Raw genomic sequence first — 21,106 nt, forward strand, 5'->3', positions numbered from 1 at the left:
ACCTGTATACCTATATGTATACACATACACACATATATACACATATATGTAATGGAATATTATAATGGAATATTATATATATATAAACAGAATATTACTCAGCCATATAATGAATGAAACCTTGCCATTTGCAACAATGTGGATAGAATTAGAGAGTATTATGCTAAGCAAATAAGTCAGAGAAAAACAAATACCATATGACTTCACTCATATGTGGAATTTAAGAAACAAAACAGATGAACAGAGAGGGTAAAAAAAAAAACAGAAAATAGACAACTATGGAGAACAAACTGAGGGTTGCAGGAGGGGAGGTGAACAGGGGGATAAGTGAAATAGGTGATGGGTATTTAGGAGATCATGTATTGTGATGAGCATAGGCTGTTGTATGTAAGTGATGAATCACTAAATTCTACACCTGAAACTAATATTACGCTGTATGCTAATTAAATTTAAATAAAAACCTAAAGGAAAAAAAAAGCAACCAGACATTTCCACAAAATTTCTTATAATTTTATAGATAAAAGGGTCTTAGAAATTAATATCTGTGTAGTCATTAGTATACTTATTAAATGCTTCCAGTCTTTCCCAGCACATGGCTTTGGTTTCATTAGTTTGGTTTTTGTGACCATGATGAGCAGAGGCCCCTTTCTGACTTCAGATTGGTGCATGGAGTAAACAGGAATTAAACTTGGGTTGTTTTTAGTTAAATGGGGCATTGTTTGCTGCTAGCCTATCCTGCTCTAGACCATAGGCAACTTGATTTATCAGTAGATGAATGACGAGATAGACAAATAACTACAAGGGGAAACATTCCTGTGTTTCTTCTCTTCTATTAGTATCATATTCAAACTTCAGTACTCTAAATACTTCTGACACCAAATGTGTAGGAAGTTTTCCCCACACCAAGCAATTCTCAGACACCAGGTGGGACATGTGTCCTACTATTTAACTCAATTCTGACACTATTTATCTGCAGATAACATCACCACAGGTTAAGTCCTTGGTCTCATAAGACTACCCCACTTTGGATGTCAATTAGAATCCAGGTTGTCACCTGTATTTCTGACCAACCAGCTATAGATAGAGAGTTCCCATGACCACGTCCTCAGATTTGGTGATCTGCTAGTATGGCTCACAGGACTCAGGAAAACAGTTTGCTTACTTGATTGTCAGTTTGTGATGAAGGATATTGAAGGATTCTTTGTCAAGTTGAAGAGCTACATAGGGCAAGGTATGTAAGAAGAAGCAGGGTGCTCCCATGCTCTAAGAGCATTACCCTCCCAAATCTGTGTTAAAGAACCCAGGAGTTCTCTGAAATGTGTCCTTTGAGTTTTTATGAGACTTCACTGGATAGGCATGGTTGATTAAATCAGGGGCCATTGGTGATTAATTCAAGCTCCAGCGTCTCTCTGTCTCTCTGGTGTCCTGCAGTCAGTGGATCCGGCTGAAAGTTCCAACCATTTAAGTCCAAGCTGGTTTTTGACAACCAGCCCCTATCCTGAGCCTTTCCAAAACTGACCTCATTAACATAAACTCTGATGTGGTTGAAAGGCTTGTTATGAATAACAAAAGACAGCTTTATGGCTCTCCTATGTGGTTTCATTTGTTATGTGCTTTGTTTTTCTTAGAAACTACTAGAAGACACAAAAACCATTTTCTCCCCTCCCATTTCTGAAAGGTGGTCACAACTGTTTGAATAAATACTTCATAAGTCAACTTTGGTTTAATCTGCATTCTATGAAAATTCAATAACACTAATAGAAAAAAAAAGTAGTATCAAATTTAAAAGCAATTTCATTAAAAAGCTAAATTATATGAGACAGGAAATATATGCTCCTTTATGTCCTATATGCTCTCTTTAAATAGAACTGTTTCCTTCAATTTTTGTACTTCTCCCTGTATATAATTGTCAATTAAGACAAGTATGTATTGCTAAATTATTCTGTACTTACCCCCTAGAGATGAAAACCAATTAAGAGATGTGCTGTAGATATGCTGACTTGACTTTACTCCAAACACCTTTGCTTCTCAACTATGACATGTAAGTCAGTGCTACCACTGATGAAAGTTGATGCTTTCCAAACATCATATTAATAAGCTTATAATTGGCCAAAAGTTCCGAAAGGATGTAAGTTGGAGGAAAAATAACTTACTTGGAATTGGTTTACCAGTAGGTAGATCAAAGGGAAAAAAAAAGATGCTTCCTTTTTGGAATGATTCTTATGCATAGTTACATAAAGAATAACTAGTTGAACACTTATTTTGGGTATATATCTCTGTGTGGCCACTATTTTAGTCATATGCAATTTAACACCTACTTACTAAAATGAAATCAATACCTAGAGAATGCATTCACTTAAAACTATACAATTTAAATTAAAGTTTATGGGAAAAAGTTCTTTCGAATGACCATTTGACAATAAATAGCCATGTATCTAGTAATTAATTGACAAGATCAAGTTTGTAGACTACCTTAAAGAAGTAAGCACTGGGGAGAAAGATGACAAAAATGTCTAAAAAGCCAAAGTGGATTTCATAAATCAGGCCCCTCAAATTGATTTAAAACAGTTATAACTTTTAGCAAAGAGGGAGCATTATAGAATATCTGTTAATGACAATAATCAAATACAGTTTTTCCATTGGAAAGCTTCCATTCCTCTTGTAGCCTATTACACTGAATTATAATGGAATCTAATCACAATATATCCTGCTGCAAGGGTTAGAAAATCATGGCCAACAGGCTAAATATTGCCTACCACCTGTATTGGTAAATAAAATATTTTTGGAACACAGAAATACTCATTCGTTTATGTACTGACTATGGCTCTTTGGTATTGCTGAGTAGTTATGACAGCCTGTATGGCTTACAAAGCCAAAAATATTTACTATCTGTTCTTTTATAGAAAAAGTTTGCCAACCTCTGGCCTATTCTAAATTAACAGGAATCTTAAATGTATACGGAGATTTTTTTTTCAAGGCAATATCACAATATAAGTATAAAGCATGTAATTTAAGGCGTTGAATATCCTTGATTCAGGTAAGTTATAGTTTAACAGAGGGTTCTAAAACTTGTATTGGTTATGTGATTTTCCACTCTAAATACAAGTTATTCTCAGAAGTCCAAGGCCAGGTTCACAGACTTCTTTTTATTTTCCTGCAGGACTATAAGACATGGTCATGTCTTCCACCATTTCCACTATATACTCTATCTCTGGTCCTGTCAATTCTTCATTAGTTCCTTATTCACCATCCACCTTTATATTCTGGGGTTTGGATCTGCTGTTCTCCACAGCAAAATCTCATTGATCTATCAAGATTTAGACCTAACATCACTTCCATATTCCCTAGATAACACTGGTCTCAGGGATCCCTGGGTGGCTCAGTGGTTTTGCGCCTGCCTGTGGCCCAGGGCGCGATCCTGGAGTCCCTGGATCAAGTCCTGCGTCGGGCTCCCGACCTGGAGCCTGCTTCTCCCTCTCCTCTACCTGTGTCTCGCCTCTCTCTCTCTCTATGTCTATCATAAATAAATAAAACAACAACTACTACAACAAAAAAACACTGGTCTCGACCTCTACAGAGGCTCCAGTAGCACTTTGGGATGCAAGTCTACAAAATTCACATATTATATCATGGCTTTTTCCAATTTGAAGTTCAAAAATTCATCACTCATTAGTAATTTCCTTCTCTTGCTGCATCTATACAATAGTTTCATTTTCTTACATCCTCTCTCCTCTAATCCAATTTTCCACACAGCAACTAAAGTCATCTTTTCAAAACATAAATCAGAGGTGTCATGACAACCAGGACTTTATTGAAATTCCTTGTATCAAGAAAAGTGTCTGGCACGTGGTAGGTGGTCAATAAATATTTACTGAATAAATATTTTCATCTCTATTCCATGCTACAACACTTACATAACATATAGATATAGCAGTTCTTTGTTTTAAAGGAACTTAAGGCCTAATTGAGAAGATAAGAAAAAAGAATACTTGTGAAATAACTAGGTAATCCAGAGTTAACTTACAATGTTTAATTAGTAGGTGCATGGTAAATAGTGCATGCAGATACTGTGGATAGGATTTCACTAGGTAGAGAAACATTATCTGTATGTGATATAAGGCAGGGAGAGACACATGGGAAGCAGAGTCAGCAAAGCAGCCACATAGAGGAGCATTGGCTAGTCTGCAATTACTGGGATGCTTTCTCCCTAGAGGCGATGGGATGGAAGAAGAGCAAATCCTAGCAGGCTTGGTATTTTCTGGGATTGCTAATCCAGCATACTACCCTATGTTCCTACAAGAAAGAGTTAACTAAAAGCATTGGCCACGATATGTATCACAGAGTGGAATCAGCCCTCCTCACCAGCCTCCCATCAGAGAGAGTTCGGCAGTTTGCAAATGATCTACGGAAGTAGGAAGCATTGTGTGCCACTTGAGGGATGCAGCGTTGTGCCAGAGACTCTGCATTGGGAAATGAAACATAAATCAGGCCTCTTCATATTTATTACACTTACATTTCTAAAAGTTATTACAAACCTGTTGATTAGATTGTTGCTGGCTTCAGGGGTTTTGTATTGAGGGGAGGGCTAAGTAAAGTAATTATTTGAAGGAAGCAGAGGGCCTATGATATACACTACAATCCTCAGGCTGTTTTTGAGTGCTTATTTTAGATAACTTTGTTACTAGAAAAAAGAGTCTGAGATTTAAGGGCAAGTGAACGGGGCAATAATATAAACTTTGCTGGTGTAAGAAACCATTTCACCACACTGCCTTTCATCTTTCTGAATCTATATCAGCTCACCGTTGTGTCTACCTTACCCACGGTGAATCATTCCTCCCAGTGTGCTAAACATCCTAAATTTCATCACCAGTGTTTAATAATTTTTTTCTTATAAACTTTTGAATTGATTTGGACTGGTCTAAATATCAATATCTTTTATAAACTTTTAAATTGATTGGGACTGGTGTTTAAATATTGGTGGGATAGCAGTTATGGTCAACAACCTCTTTTCTTTGTTGTTATTGACTATTTTTTGCTAGGTCATCCCTCTGTCAGATCAAGTCACAAGTAAACCCAATTTGGACTTAAAGCAACTGTCTAGCAAAATAAATACGTATTTTATTTTTAGAAGTCACTTAATTTTTTTTCCTCTACAATTGAAGATGTATACTCTACCATCTTACCATCTATGTTCATGTTCATCAGCTTTTGGTCCTCCAAGTGTTTATTTAACAAATATCTCTGAATGCCTGCCTTGTATCAGACATGTGTTAGGTGATGAGGATACTGTGATAAACTAGCAGAGCAGGTCACTGCCCTCTTTGTGCTTATATTGTTGTGGAGGGTGGAGAAGATAAACAATGAAATAAAAAGGATGCTGAGAAAGAGAATAATGGAACATGCATGTTACCTACTTTAAGGGAAGTGACACTGAAGCTTAGACTTCAAGGTGAAGAACCAGAGAGAAAAGATTCTGGCAGAAGACTAGCAGTTGTGGAAATATGAGTTTTTTAGATAAGGCCAAGTAGTTGGGAATTAATATCTGCATTGTGGTCTGAAATCTACAGTAACATTTTTGTGTATCTTTTTCACATATGCTCATAATTTTGGATTTTATTCTGGGGATGAATACAACTCAGATTAATAATAATTGAATGTCCATTTCCAAGGTTCTTTTCTTTCCATTCAGATCATGCTGGTGGAAGTTGAAAAGACAAATTCATAAATCATGATGTGGGTTCAACAAATTGCAACATCATACAGCTGAAGAATATGTATAATCATTATAGGACATTTATACCACCTCCAAGGTAAGTGTCAAAATCAAATTTAAAACTCAGAAGGTATTTTTGCTAAGAAAAGAAAATATGCAGATCCCAGCTTAAGAGAAACAATACAAATTACATAAGAATAATACTGATTAGCAATTTGAATTTTATGGACATTTTGAAATATTAAAGGAGATACTTTATAGATTTCCCTCATGTATCAAGGTGTCCAGAACTTGTAAACAAACAAGTGAAAGTCACCAGAGGACAGGAAAACCTCAATTTAAATTCTTTTTCAAGTATCACTTAACCATCAACTACACCTGCTTTAATTGTCAAGTGAGGAAACCTTTCATTACAGCATGGTGTTAAATGTTTACTCTGAATGAAATTCATCATATCCTGAAAATGGAAATTAAAAGCAACCACATTAAATGATTCATCAAAAAGATATCAGGAACTGAAAGAGGACTATAAAAATATTAAGGGACATAATGTTTCATCTATACATAATGAACTACTGAGTATCTTGTAGATTATATTGTTTGGTTCCGTTATATTTCATGATTTGCCTACAAATTAAGCACCACTTATAATGCTTTCTTTACAAAAAAATAAAATAAGGACCAAAAATCCTCAGGTTGAATCCATTTGTAAAAAATAATCAGATTTTGTGACGCCTGGGTGGCTCAGTGGTTGAGCACCTGTCTTTGGTTCAGGGCATGATACCAGGGTGCTGGGATGGAGTAGCTCATCGGGCTTTCCACGGGGAGCCTGCTTCTCCCTCTGCCTATCTCTCTGTGTCTATCATGAATAAATACATAAATATTTTAAAAATAAACAGATTTTGATAATTATTTCCTGTTATGAAGCTGTATTCCGATAAATAAGATTATAATGTTTTAAAATTCAAGAGCTTAGTCCTAAAATCAATGGACACTGAGTATTATGTTAAAGCAAAAAACCACCAAGATGTAGTCCCATAAGTGACCCAGAAGAACAGTAGAGCAAACCACCATCTGGGGTGCTGTTTGTTTTCCAGAAACTTATTTCTGGTGCAACTCATTACATCTGCTATATCTGATCCCAGGTGTTCCCTTGAGTAACACAGAGGGTAGACCATTAAGTCAGATGTATATTTCATGGCAGAATTTATTATGATTGATAGAATTATCATAAAAAGGAAAATAAATTTTTTGAATGAAATATATTCAAAACTGATAGTTTTCTACTACTGTCATACTAATTTTATGCATCCTTAATAATACCAGAAATTTGGGATCCCTGGGTGGTGCAACGGTTTGGTGCCTGCCTTTGGCCCAGGGTGCGATCCTGGAGACTTGGGATCGAATCCCACATCGGGCTCCTGGTGTATGGCCTGCTTCTCCCTCTGCCTATGTCTCTGCCCCCCTCTCTCTCTCTCTCTCTCTCTGTGACTATCATAAATAAATAAAAAGTTAAAAAAAAATAATACCTGAAATTTAATACCTAAGGTAAAAAAAAAGTTCTAAACATTAGTTAAGCTATTATTAAATAGCTAAACAAGAAAGGTAAACAGGAAAAATACACTTAAGAGACCTTAAAGACAAACAATTTGTTATCTATAAACCTGACTTTAATTATAAATGACAAAGTTGAAGAAAAGATAGGTCCTTGGTAATTAAAGATCTTAGACTGCTAATCATATGATAAAGTTCTAGAATTTTTTGAAAGTTCCAGATTTAGATTGGAGAGCCATACCCAGTGTCAATTTCTTTTCGTGGTTATGCCTCATGATAACCATGTAGGAAGAGACAGTACCCACATTATACTTTCTACACTCTGCTGTATAATCACAGTTGATGTCATGGTATGGTTTTGGAAAAACGGTTCAGTTTAAGAGACAAAAGAGACAGATCTCCTATAGCACAGACCAATCCCCCAAAGGAATAGACAGGATGAAGAGGTCCCAAGAGTCTTGATTCAAATTTCAGAAATGATTATTAGTACTAGGACAGTTAATCAGTGCACTTGGGCAGAGTTAAATGTTTCCAAACCAGAAGAAGGTAATAGTCCTAAAACAGTAGTCACCTTGAGTCAGAAAACTTCCCATCTGTAGGCAGAATTGTAAGAATGACCCCAAGATTCTCAGTTCCTTGTGAAATATACCTTCTTCCAGTTATTCAGCCAAACACAAATCTGGGTACTATCATGAAGGGATTATGCCGATATAATTAAGGTTTCAAATCAGTTGACCTTATTTTATTATTTTTAAAGATTTTACTTATTTATTTGAGAAAGAGAGCACTTGAACAGGAGGAAGGGCAGAAGGAGAGGGAGAAGCAGACTCCCCACTGAGTAGGAAGCCTGATGTGGGTGGGGCTTGATCTCAGTATCCTGGCATCATGACCTGAGCCAAAGGTAAACACTTACTTGACTGAGCCACCAAGGTAACCCAGATCGGTTGACTTTAATATAGGGAGATTATCTGACTCATTTGACTTATTCTTATTCAAAGATATTTTGAAAGCAGAGAGTTTTTAATAGCTGTTTGCAAAGGGAGAAGTCAGAGATTCAAAATATAGGGGGACTTGATACAAAACAATTTTTCTGTGCTGGATTCAAGATTGAGGGTGCTATCTGGCAAGGTACGTGTGGTCCTGGTTGACAGCCAGCAAGAAAATAGAGACCCCAGTCCTACAACCAAAAGGAAATGAATTCTGCCAATAATCTGAATAAGCTTGGAGGAGGTCCCTCAGCTTCAGATGACACAGCAGCCCCCCAGGCTACACCTAGATTCCAGCCATGGGAGACTCCACATAGAGAATCCAACCAGGCCATGCCAGATTCTTGGTACATGAGAAGCTGTGATATAAGATATGTGCATGGCTCTAAGCCTCTACGATCCTAGTAATTTATTACATAACAATAAAAAAATGACAATGCCATAGTTTTTGAAAGGTTCAGGCGGAAGAAGCCAGAGTGGTCATCCATGAGAGCTGAAACTGAGGTTCCTGGAAGGAAGAGGTATACAAGCAGGGTAACCAGAAAAGAAAAAGCAGAGATCTAAGCAAAAGTTAAATCCTATCAACTTAATCACAGCAAAGGGAATTCTGGAATTCTGGGACTACAGGAACAATCCCAAACTGACTTTTAGTCCACTAGATCCCCTGCTTAGTTAGCAATGAATGTTAATTGAAAGAAGTGGGGTGGAGGAGGGAAGACAGGACAACCCAGGAGCCCAGGAATGAGCGGAATTGGGCAGGTCAGAGCCTGGCTGCAGGCTCCATTGGTCAGCACATTCAGCTACATGGGGACTGAGAGAGCAGAGACAGGAACCAACAAGCCCAGTCCTGTACCTAAACCTGATTTACTGTGTGATTCAATCAAGATGAGCCTCTAAAATCCCCCTGGTGGAGAAAGGAGAGGGGAAACAGGTAACTTGATCACTTCCAGTTTTAACACGCCACCGTTCTGAGAGTGGAAACAGAGGTTTCCAGAGCTCCTCCATCACTCCTCTTTAAGCATCCAGATTAATATTCTACTTCAAGGAGCAAAAGGGAAAACAAAACATATGCTCCCAGAGAGTAAATGGAGAGGACCAACTTTTGTGTAGTGACCAGAGACCTCTCCTACAAGCAGGAAGAAAGTGATAAAGGTGAGCATGATTCTGTATTTTGTGAGCTTTCAAATTGGCTCTCTAAAACCATCAGGTCTGGTACAACACATGAAGACCAAAAAAAAAAAAAATCCCCCAAATCAAAAATTTTCATTCCTATGTGACTTTGCCCGGAATTAAATATGTGCCTAAGAAGTCCCGGCTGCTCACAGCAGTTTCTTATGACCGTTTTTTATATATCTGGCAGAATGATCATACTTGGATCCAAAGTCTATGTAGGTTATTTCAATTTAAGATCAAAACAGCTGTTAACAGACTTATATGAGGTTCATTGTATATAGAGAATTGCAAATAATGCCATTTATGTCATTATTTGTGTCTAATGTCATGAATGCCATTTGGGGATGCAGAGAACCGGTCGTGCCTTCAGGATGTCACTGTTAAAATGCAATTCAGAAAAATGGATGGGGATATTAGCTGGATATATACTTCAATAAGTTCATGCTCTTTTAGTTCCAATGAATAAAGCTAAGGTCTTAATACATTTTGTTTTTACCAACATAGGGGAAACATTCCATGAGAATAAATGCTTTCTTTTCTGAGAATTGCTTCCTGTTACATTTTTGCATTTGCAGCTCTCTTAGGACCAGTTTCAACATAAGTCATTGGTACAGAAGTAGTGCTCCTGTTGGGATTCCTTTAAATGGGTCCAGATGGTACTCTTAGTCAATAAGTGATATTACCAGCTTTCAAGAAGAAAGATTTTATTCTCCTTCTTTTCTTTCCTGTTACAAGCCACTAACCCTTTTAGTTAACGCAACATCTGAATTTCTAAAAATACCATTTTTTACACCAGAAAATATCATCCACTGTGGTAGTCATAAACAATAGGAGATAAACACGAGATACTCCTGATACAAGATGATATCTTGGTCACTGAGGAAACTCCTAGTTTCTGCAAAAAGATAATATTTACCATTGCTTTGTCATCAGAACTGGCAAACTGTTTAACAACAGAACATCCAAATCCACTGACATGAATTTGTATCCCCACAGATATGGACTTCTTTCAGTAGGTTGAAGACTTGGGTCTTACAAGAAGCAGAATCTTGACAAAGTTGGAAAATCACAGGTTTTTAAAAAGCAAAAGCAATTTACAACTAAGAAGAAAGTAAGAAAGGAAAGAAGAAATGAGGGAGGAAAAGTCCCCAAATAGTCTAGGGCAGTGGTATATATGATATGGATAAGATTACAGAATTCATAGTTTCTGCAATATCTCTATAAAATTATTAATGTAAATGTAGATAATTTAAAGCCATGCTTTAAATTAGTAGCATAATAGTTTAAAAACTATGTCACAGTGTCCCTAGGTTAAGCTAAGAAATTAAAATGCTTGATATGTTTAACTTTTACTCATTTTTCTATGCTAGAATATCCACCCTGCAAGTGAACGGATGATGATAATCAGACTATTTAATTAAAAAAGGGTTATGATTTTAGATTTCTGTGTTTCTTACAATGAAGACTTGAGGGAGGGGACAGAGAAGAACTGAGCTAAATCTATGTGAAATCTAACACTAAAGAAATGGTATAAACATTTATTCACTGAAAGGGTTTACTTTAGAATTAACAAAAGAGATAGCCTTTTTTGGAACCAGCTAAAACCAGTGCAGAACAAACCCTTTCTCCTAGAAATCACGACTGCCTATCAGCAATTATAAAAACAATAACGCTGACCTTGAATCAGCTTTAAAGGTCTTTGTATACAATTATATTATCAGCTTTATGAATTTTCAGTTGCTATCTCAGCCACAAATTCAATAAATGCAGAGTTGGTCAGTAATAGGAAGATGGCTATTTTAACAGGCTTCACTGAAAAAGGCATTTGAGAAAATAATTGTCATACCAGCATTTTTCATGTTAAAAATGACAGCTCTTTCAAATCCTGCTCAGCACACACCTTCAATGAAGACTTATGACATCTCAGGTAAACAACAATAAAAAAAAGATCATAGACAAAACCAGAAGTAATTTAGATAAATAATACCTGCAATCCTAGGAAATCAACCGTCAGCTAAATGGTTTTTATACCTAGAAAATTTTTCTTTTATTCAATATTAGGATTCAAAGTAAACCCTTAAAACATTTTTTTTCTCATCTTGAGTTTATAATTTCACTTCCTCTTCTGTAATCTTAAATGTAACAGCTAGCAACAGTACAGAAACCCAAAGCAAAAGAGCCCCTGCATGTAGTTATTGAAATTAACAGATTCGGCATCTTTTACCACCAGCCAGGTATCATAGCAACCTTGTATTGCTGAAAACTGCTAGAAAACTCTTCAAACCCAGCCGGACTCTGCTTTAGGGAAATCTTTGACAATGCTGGGGACATTACTGGCTGTCAACATCTGTGGGTGTTGCTATGGGCACAGTCACAAAGAACCCCGCCATCTCCACAGAAAGGTATACACGCAGAGAGGGTGGGAGGGACACAGATACATTGATAAGAAAATCAAAAAGAAGAAATAATTGCGCTGGCAATATACAATAGGCACACAATTTTGAGACCATGTTTTACACTACTTCTCTCCCATTGAAGCTAGAGAATCCAAATTCAGCTGAACTGTAATTGTGACTAAACATGAACCAGGGGGTAGAAATAATATCCTAAAACTCTGCACTTGTACCATTTATCACAAGTCTTAATTTAAAACTCGAAGTGAATTGCATTTAAAATAATATTTAAACTTCCACTTATAAACCCTTGATAGTCGTTTATAAATCTACAGAAGAGAAAAGAACAGGTTACCATGAACAAGAACCCAATATTGATTTTTCGCCGGTGCAGTAAGGCATCTCCATTCTATTTGGCTGCTGTCAAAGCCACTCTTTAACAGCTGGAGTCAAATTGCACTATTTACAGCAAGAGCCCTTGTCAAGTGGACCATAAGTATCCTAACAATACACTATTCAAATGGCACTTTGCCACACAAATTGCTGACTTGATGAATAACCTATGTCAATGACTAAGGCCAATATAAAAGTTTCATTTTTATGAGAGGCTTTACATTCACACATTAAGTAAGCTTTCTTTGAAGAACTATTAGGCTATATATTTCAGGCCTTGGGACGCTGAAAATAATTAAAATCTGTTTAAATACATCAAGGGAACTTGACAACATTAATATGGATCTGGTGTTAACTACATTTGTCACACGAGTCAGAACAGTGCCCTTCTGTTCCTGGCACTCCCCACCGGCGCGTGCAGTACAATGCAGGACTTAAACCAGCCACGCACCATGAAATACGAGCATTCTCCTTTTGTGTCTCTAATTTACATGGCCAACGAATGTTTAGATGCAAGCAGTGCTTTGAAGTCCTGTGAGGAAATTCATGGTTGCTTCTGTGTGCAGACGGACAGCTGGAGTCTTTTAACCGTGTGTTTTGTACTTTTCACAGTGACTCTGAGACCTCCTACATTAGTTTTGAAAGAAAGCTGTGATAGGCTTTTCATACTTTTTCTCAACATTGAGGTGACTGTACCACAAAGTTTACATTTATGCCACAAAGTGAGAAAGGGACATTTCTCATAAAGGAGCCATAAGAAAGGTATTAAGTATTACAGAGATTTTTTATTTAACTATTATATGATATAAAAGTGGTTATACTCTATAGTCAAAAATTTGCATCACTTCACATGTTTCACAAAGCAAATTGGCTTGTATATTTCCCTGCTACTGTATACTTCTATATCTTACTAGGATGAGTGTTGTCATTTAGGAACTCAAATTTTAAGTTGAGATTCACTAAATCAAAATACTCAGAACAAAAATCTTAAACCAATGTATAAAGAGAGAAATTCCTATATTTTAGTGACACACATGGATGTCTAATAACACAAATTTATTTTCTTGTAAAACTACACAAAGTTGATGGAAAATATTTTGTACCTTAGGAAAAAAGCTATATGTTATTTATTACATTTTAAAAAATATACCAAACATTAACTACTCATCAAAAAAGTGAAAATTACCACTCTTTATTAAGGATTTATCCTTCTGTAATGCATATTATTTATTTGTTTACTATAGCGATTAAATTTTGTTAATAAAATAGAAATAATTCAGTAAAAAAAACTAAGTTCATGTACAACATGCAATGTTGCCACATGAATTATTATTTCATATTTCTACATGTAAATTTACAGGTGACATTTTAAAGCATTATCATTAAGAAACTACTCTTATTCTATTCTGGTTATTTTTAGTGTCATAAAATACAAGGAACTAACATTTCATTTTGATAAAGTAATTAGTAGTGGGGTCCAATTTTTTACTGGTGGCCTACTGGTGCACCATCTGTGTTTTACGAGAGGTAGCGGGATAAAGCTCTAATAAGATTTTTCAGCAAATGGTACCAAATAGACATTACTTAAGGTCAAGTAAAGGTTAAAAAATACATATTTCTATAAAGCTCACTTGAGTATAAATAAATGTAAATGAATGCTTTATCTATAATCAATTTTATATGTTTGGATAAAGATGTATGTATAGGTACATTATTTAAAGGAAATGTCATTAAAATTTTTTGCTTGGATTGGGAGGTATCATGTACATACTTGTTTTTCTAAAAAGGCAGATTTGCAAACATGTATGCATTTCATGATTTCTATCAAGGAACAGACCCAACGAGGTCATTGGGATTGTATTCCGCATAGTGCAAAAGAAGTTGGAATGAGTAGTTTCATTAGAAATTCAGATATCTAAGGAGGAGAGGTGTTGGCTGTTTTGCCAATCATCCTATAGTACCCTCATAATTTCTAAGTCTAGAGAGGACTGTTTAGATCAGAAATTGGCAAACTATAGCCAGTGAGCATCAAATCTGGTCCACTACCTGTGTTTGTAAATAAAGTTTTATCGGAGCACAACACTTGTTTGCTTAAGAATTGTGGTAGCTACTGTGCTCAAATTGCAGAAATGAGTAGTTAACAACAGCGAAAATCTGGCCCTCAAAGCCTAAATGTTCATCATTTGATTCTTTACCAAATAGTTTGCTTATCTCTGGTTGAGTTCAACACTGTCCAATACAAATAGAATGTAAACCACATAAATACTTATAAGCTGCCTAGTAGCCATATTAAAAAAAAAAACATAAAAAGAAACAGGTAAAATTCATTTTAATAACATTTTATTTAATTCTCTCTATAAAAAAGATCATTTTAACATGTGGTGCTAGCAAAATTTCAAGCATTCAATAGCCATATTCGATCAGTGGCTACCATATTAAACAGTGCAGCACTAAACAATCAACCAGGGGGAGCTGTTGGAGCCCCGCATCTGATAGAAAATCAGTTTTTTAAAAGAAAGGGCATTCCCAGCACACTGCAATGGATCTAAATTGTGATAGTTAAAATAACCCTGTTTATTACTTATTTACAGACAAGAAATGCAAACAAACAAACAAACAAAAAGTTTAAAACCAACTCAACCAACCAACAGACAAAGCAGGCCTTTTCTTCTTAAAATATGAAGCTACAAAGATTTCTGCTATGTAGAGATGATTTTAGTAAGGTTGTTTATTTCCTACTTTGAAGCTAAATTCCTCCCACTGCAATTTAAACAGTTTCTATCTTGTTTTATCCTCAGCAGAATCTGAGAAAAGCAGTTCCCCATCACTAATATGATATTGTATTCCTTTAAATCCTTTAAGACTCTGGCCCTCTTGTACTCCAAAGATTTTTCTTTGTCTAGCTGCACAAATTCAACAACTCTAGCATTTCAAATTGGACCCATTTTGAAAGTGTTGTATTACATTTGTTGTTCTCTGTAAAACCTTTTCCCAAATCTATATTCACTCTTCAAATGCAAGAAAACTTGAATATTGCATTCAAATAAATTCCAAATATTTTGAAACACAAGTAGCTCACCATGTCACAGATCTACCATGCTTTCCTTCTCTTTAAACAATTCATTCTACCATTTGAAAGTACTTCACAGCATGCCACTGAAATCCACATAAAAAAGTTCTGAAACACAAAGAAACTTTATTATATATTTCTACATTTCACAGGGTTACTGTCCCTCATTTTCCTACCTCTAAAATGAGTGTGATTCAAATCTTCTTCTTTAAAACTATTCTTTTCTTATGAAAACTCATGAAGCATTTTAGTACATTAACAATAAGGACAATGGAGAATTTCAAGCTCTCTTGAAATTTCATGCGTATTAAATTTGTAAATAAATGAAGATTAAGATAAAACAATCTCAAGAGCTTAAATCAAAGAAGATGAAAGGAAGATATGCAGCCATAAAAGGGGAAGCACAAATAAAAATACCTCTAATTAGCAGTAAGCTCAATAATAATAGAAGTATGGTGTCTAGAACAAGGGAGGTGATAGTCTTATCTGAATAAACTTGCCAACTCTGAAGAGAGTGAATGTTAGTCATCTGAGGCAAAGGGCAGTAGCAAGGAAATAAAGCTGGAATAAGCCTAAGAGTAGGAAAACAAGACCCTGGCATTTTATTGCTTTCTGGAGTCAAGAAAGAAACAAAATTACATAAAGAAAATGAAATCTATATATACTATTACCACTACCTAAAGGGTAGCTCTGAGGTCCTCCAAGAAACTGAAAGAAATAGTAATCAGTTTACCTTCTGGGAATTAAGCTAGTAAAATAGGTACTTGATGAATGAGATTTGCTCCTGTAGACCTTAGGCATCTGACGTGCAGGAGTCAAGACACATCTCCAAGATTTTGTCTACTATTCTAGCATATAATTCCCACTAGAAAACTCACACTCCATTATGCATAGACAGCAACAAAGCCACATCAGGTGGGAGTGCTGGGCAGTCATTAGGGCTTACTCACCAAGCTTTATTTCTCTCGATCTTATAACTCAATTCCCCACCTTTGGAGACCAAGATCTTATGACTGTCATCTTTGGTTGTGAATGTTAAAGTTTCATCAGACTGACATAATTTTCCTTATAAGATAGGACTTATTTCAAAAACATGAAAAGCAGTTTTGGGAATCTAAAATCAATCTGACTAGATGAGAAAAGAAAAACAATAAACAACAACAAGCTGTAGCCTACTGACTGGTTTTATTCTCTCATATTCTCCTCTTTTATTTTTTATTTTATTTTTAAGACTTTTTTTTTTTAAAGATTTATTTATTTATTTATGATAGACATAGAGAGAGAGAGAGAAAGAGGCAGAGACACAGGAGGAGGGAGAAACAGGCTCCATGCACCGGGAGCCCGACGTGGGACTCGATCCCGGGACTCCAGGATCGCGCCTTGGGCCAAAGGCAGGCGCTAAACCGCTGAGCCACCCAGGGATCCCCTTAAGACTTTTTAAAAGATTTTTGTTTATTTATTCATGAGAGACACACACACACAGAGAAGCAGAGACACAGGCAGAGGAAGAAGCAGGCTCCATGCAGGGAGCCCAATGCAGAACTCGATCCCGGATCTCCGGGATCATGCCCTGGCGCTAAACCGCTGAGCCACCTGGGCTGCTCATATTTTCCTCTTTTAAAGGAGGAGAGTATGAACAAAAGTGTGTGGCCTAAATGCAATTAAAAAAAAAAAAAAGATTCAATACTTAGGAATTTTTCAATGTATGTCAGCCTTGACCAAGAAACAGTATCTTGCATCAGACTCTTGGAGCTCAGCGAATGAGCACCCTCTGCCCTCCACTCAACGCTCATCAAGGAGTCCTCTGTGAAAATGGCACTTGCCTTTTCTCCGCTGCTACCTATAGCTTGGCTATAGTGAGAACGTGCTGAGCAATGAACAAAGTTTCAGTTATATTTATCATCATAAACTTGAGCCTTGTCATTCTATGATACATGCATTTATTGGGTATTTGGTTAGTGTGTTCTCAAAAAATTGATAAAGCTTGGCTTTACTGATAAAATATAAATCAAGTATTTAAACCCAAAAAGCTGAAGATCACACACTGATGCCCCCACCCCCCAAACTACAGCTTTTTTTGTTTTTTAAACTTATTTAAAATCCATACCCAATGTGGGGCTTGAACTCATGACTCTGAGTCAAGAGTCACATGCTCTACCCACTGAGCCAGTCAGGTGCCAAACTCCCCCTTTTTCCCCACCCTGCAGCTTTGAGGCACAGCTTGAGCAGCTTATGAAGCTTTCTTAAGGATGACACATCCAGCACCTGTGTGGTTAAGTTGGTTGGGCATCAGACTCTTGGTTTCAGCTCAGGTCATGATCTCAGGGTCCTGGGATCAAGCCCGACATCAGGCTCTGGGCTCAGTGCAGAGTCTACTTATCCCTCTCCCTCCCCCTCTGTTCTTGCCCTCATTTGTCCTCTCTCTTAAATAAATAAATAAATAAATAAATAAATAAATAAATAAATAAATAAATAAAATCTTTAAAAGAAAAGATGACATATCCTTTTGCTTTGAACCATTACATGCACATGAGATAAAAAACAAAGCCTTAATAAGGACTTTAAATAAGGCTTAGTATTAGTCTTCATAATACTATTAAAATGATGGAAAATGTTAATAAATCAGCAAAATTTTGATTTAGAAATCCCACTTTTCGAAATATATCCTGTTAAATAATACTGAATATGAAAAAAAGCTTTGAGGTTCATAGATATGTTATTCATAAAAGTGAAACATAAAAAACAATCTCTACATCAAGCCATAGGAAATAATTTAATCAATAATAATATATGCAAAGTATAGAGAATGATGCAGACATTAAAATATCATAGATAATATTATGAAAATAGGTTTACATAGAAAATATTCCATTAGATATATATACATATAAATGGCATAGTTACAACAACATGATGAGAGGGTAACTTAGAAATAAGATGACAAAAAGATGGAAGAGTCCCTTAAAGAAATCAGATTAAATTGCCATATCATTTTAAAACTGAAAATAAGAAAGCTCATCCAAATCTCTGTGAAGGTGGTTGACTTGGTTTACAAAACTAAATGCAAACTCTATCATTATTTATTAATTAAGGCTTGGAACCCTTAAGGGCTGGTGATCCTACAGATGCTGAGTATATCAAAAAATTCGTCAATACAATGACCCAGTTTTTGTGATACCTTTTTGGTTTATCTGTAATAAGCATTTTAAAGAAGAGGTCACATACACTCAACTGAAAAACAAAAATGGATCCAGACCACAGAATATAGCCCCTCCCCCAAATGAAAACCATCTAGAACTCAAGAGTTAATATAAGATTGACTCAATTATGATAGCCAGAGCTTGTCAAAAAGAATGCTATACCAAACCTAATAACCACTTAAAAAGTTATCCTGATTCACCCAAGATCACTTGGTAGATATGTCTGGTAGATGCAGTCACCTCTGAGTTCTTGCTTCTGTGCTGACATTTAATTGCCACATATCCATGGAGGCATGTTCTCTGTGAGCAGCAACTTGGTTTGAACTTACCTTACATGAAGACTCCACTTGCAAACCAGGGCAAGGTATTGGCCCAAGCTGATAGGAGCTGGAGGATCTCTGTTCTACAGTTTTGTGCTTATGTGTCTCTGAGGCAGCTGGAAGTATAGATTCAGGCTTTAGAAGTTGTGAATCATCACAACAATTGAGAATAATTCTTGCTCTTTCTCCTGTTTCATGTCTTTCCAAAGTGCCTGGAAAACAAGATTAAAAATTTTAAAAATTATGCAAAATATTTACTCCAAAAGAATGAAAAGAACAAAATACTTTTATCAGAAAAATTACAATTCTTTAAGTGATCATGCCTTCTTATAGATGAAAAAGGAGCCTGAGAGCTTTCTCTATATTATTCAAATCATCTTACAAAGGCTGAAATTATGGGCTTGAAAACCCCATCTTCCTATTTGTGCTTTTTTATCCACTGAAATCAACAGGGCATTCAATAGTCTTTAACAGTAAAATCTCTTACTTATTATACAGTATGCAAGTGATCAATAACAACCAACTATGGAATATTTTAGTGCTGTCCCCTAGTGTTTCAACTCACAAATAACAGAGAACCACAGTGCTCTTTGCTTTAAAAAAAAAAAAAAGTTTCTTTTGGTAATATATGTACATAATTTAAGTGGATAGGACAAGTAAGAACACAGATGTTCTATATTGCTACCTCCTTTACCCAAGAATCCTCACTGCTTTGGGAATGCACAGCACTCTAGAATTTTGTTATGATGGCTATTATATCCTTTGACTTTTATTTATGTGATTAGAAAAGAAAATCCCACAAACAATCCTTTGCCCTCTTCTCTGCCATTCCTTCAGTTTCAGACTTTCAAGATGGTGGTAAGTTCCATTCAAATTTATAAGGAACAAGTACAAAATAGAGTAAAGATATCAGAAAACAACTCACAAGGAGTTAGTGCTTTTCTAAAATACAATGCCAAACTCTCACTGAAATCTTAATAAATATGAATTCTGCTGATCACTGTCTCTAATGAGTTCATTTACATTATTCATACTATATTAAATATCTAACCTATATCCTACTAAGTAGAGATGCTAAGGAAAAATTTTTTTTTTGAAAATTAACTTGACATACAAAGAGTATAGATTTCATCTCATATTACCCCTTCCCTATGAGAAATGAGAAAGTACTTGTATTTTCCAATGAGAAAGTAGTTGTACTAATGGTTAAGAAGGAGAAAGGTAATTCTTATTAATAGTATTTTTTAAAACATTTTATTTATTTGAGAGAGAGAAAGAACATGAGTGGGGGGAGGGGGAGGAGCAGCAGGGGAGGGAGAGAAACTCAAGCAGACTCTGAGCTGAGTGTGAAACCCAGTCTCAAGACCCTGAGATCATGACCAGAGCCAAAACCAAGAGTTGGATCCTTAACTGACTAAGCTTCCCAGTGACCCTCTTATTAATAGTATTAAGAAAATATAAATTTAAAGGAATTACAATAAGGAAATAAAAAGAATTCTATACCACTATGTCTAGATAAGCAGAAGATTAAGATTATCCAGTCTTTTCCCATTTTTCCTCTTCTCTTCTGTATTATTCCTTTACAGCAACTAAACTACCATTAGTTGGTACTCTGGATTCTTAATCAGCAACAACTACTATGCTAAAATATTTGGTGGAAGTTTAGTCTTTAGTAGCTTAACAACACTTTTTTTTTCATTATAACATTTCTGCATTCATAACTTAACACATTTAGCATAGAAACTCACAAGCATGTTCTTTCTCTAGGTTTATTCCCCCATCAAGATTAATATATCTTGAACAAATAAAGCTGGTAGCAACAAGAAAACCCCATTTCTCAAGGATGATAATAACAAAAGTTTCTCAAACCAAAGATAATAGTTATTACTCCTTGCTGAAAATGACTGCATCCCAGAACTTGTAACTGTGACATTTAGCAAACTTCACTGACTTTCTGAGCTATCTCTCTCATAGATAAATAATTAACTTAGCATCTACTATGGGGTCACTCATTCACTGTGCTAGATGCTGGCAATTTATGCTAAACAACAATGACTCAGTCTTTGTCCCTCTTGAGCTTATGTAACATCTCATGGTTGTGTGGAGGTAAGAAATATCTGAAAACTAATCTGCTATAATATTTAAAGTAACATGAAGCTATTTTCACTCCAGACTAAAAACTTCCCATTTTAACTAACAGAATGTTGGACACTTGGTTTTGCAAAAAATAGTTTCCATCATGATTAGCTGTAAAATATGTGAAAATAATTATTTTGTTTCAAAGAACTGGTTGAAGCACAAATG

At 35.8% G+C, this 21,106-nt stretch overlaps 1 protein-coding gene across 4 annotated transcripts in view; it reads right to left on the reverse strand.

Annotated features, from left to right (window-relative positions):
* Positions 1-21,106, reverse strand: part of WDR72 (WD repeat domain 72) — a 220,893-nt gene that overhangs the window by 120,416 nt on the left and 79,371 nt on the right. For all 4 annotated transcript variants that reach the window (XM_038580460.1, XM_038580459.1, XM_038580462.1 and 1 more), the window contains one exon: positions 18,812-19,014. In XM_038580460.1, the coding sequence (XP_038436388.1) occupies positions 18,812-19,014 (203 nt within the window). The remainder of the gene's footprint in view (positions 1-18,811; positions 19,015-21,106) is intronic.

The sequence above is a fragment of the Canis lupus genome, chromosome 30 (genome assembly GCF_011100685.1).
Source record: "Canis lupus familiaris isolate Mischka breed German Shepherd chromosome 30, alternate assembly UU_Cfam_GSD_1.0, whole genome shotgun sequence".
Classification (NCBI taxonomy): domain Eukaryota; kingdom Metazoa; phylum Chordata; class Mammalia; order Carnivora; family Canidae; genus Canis; species Canis lupus.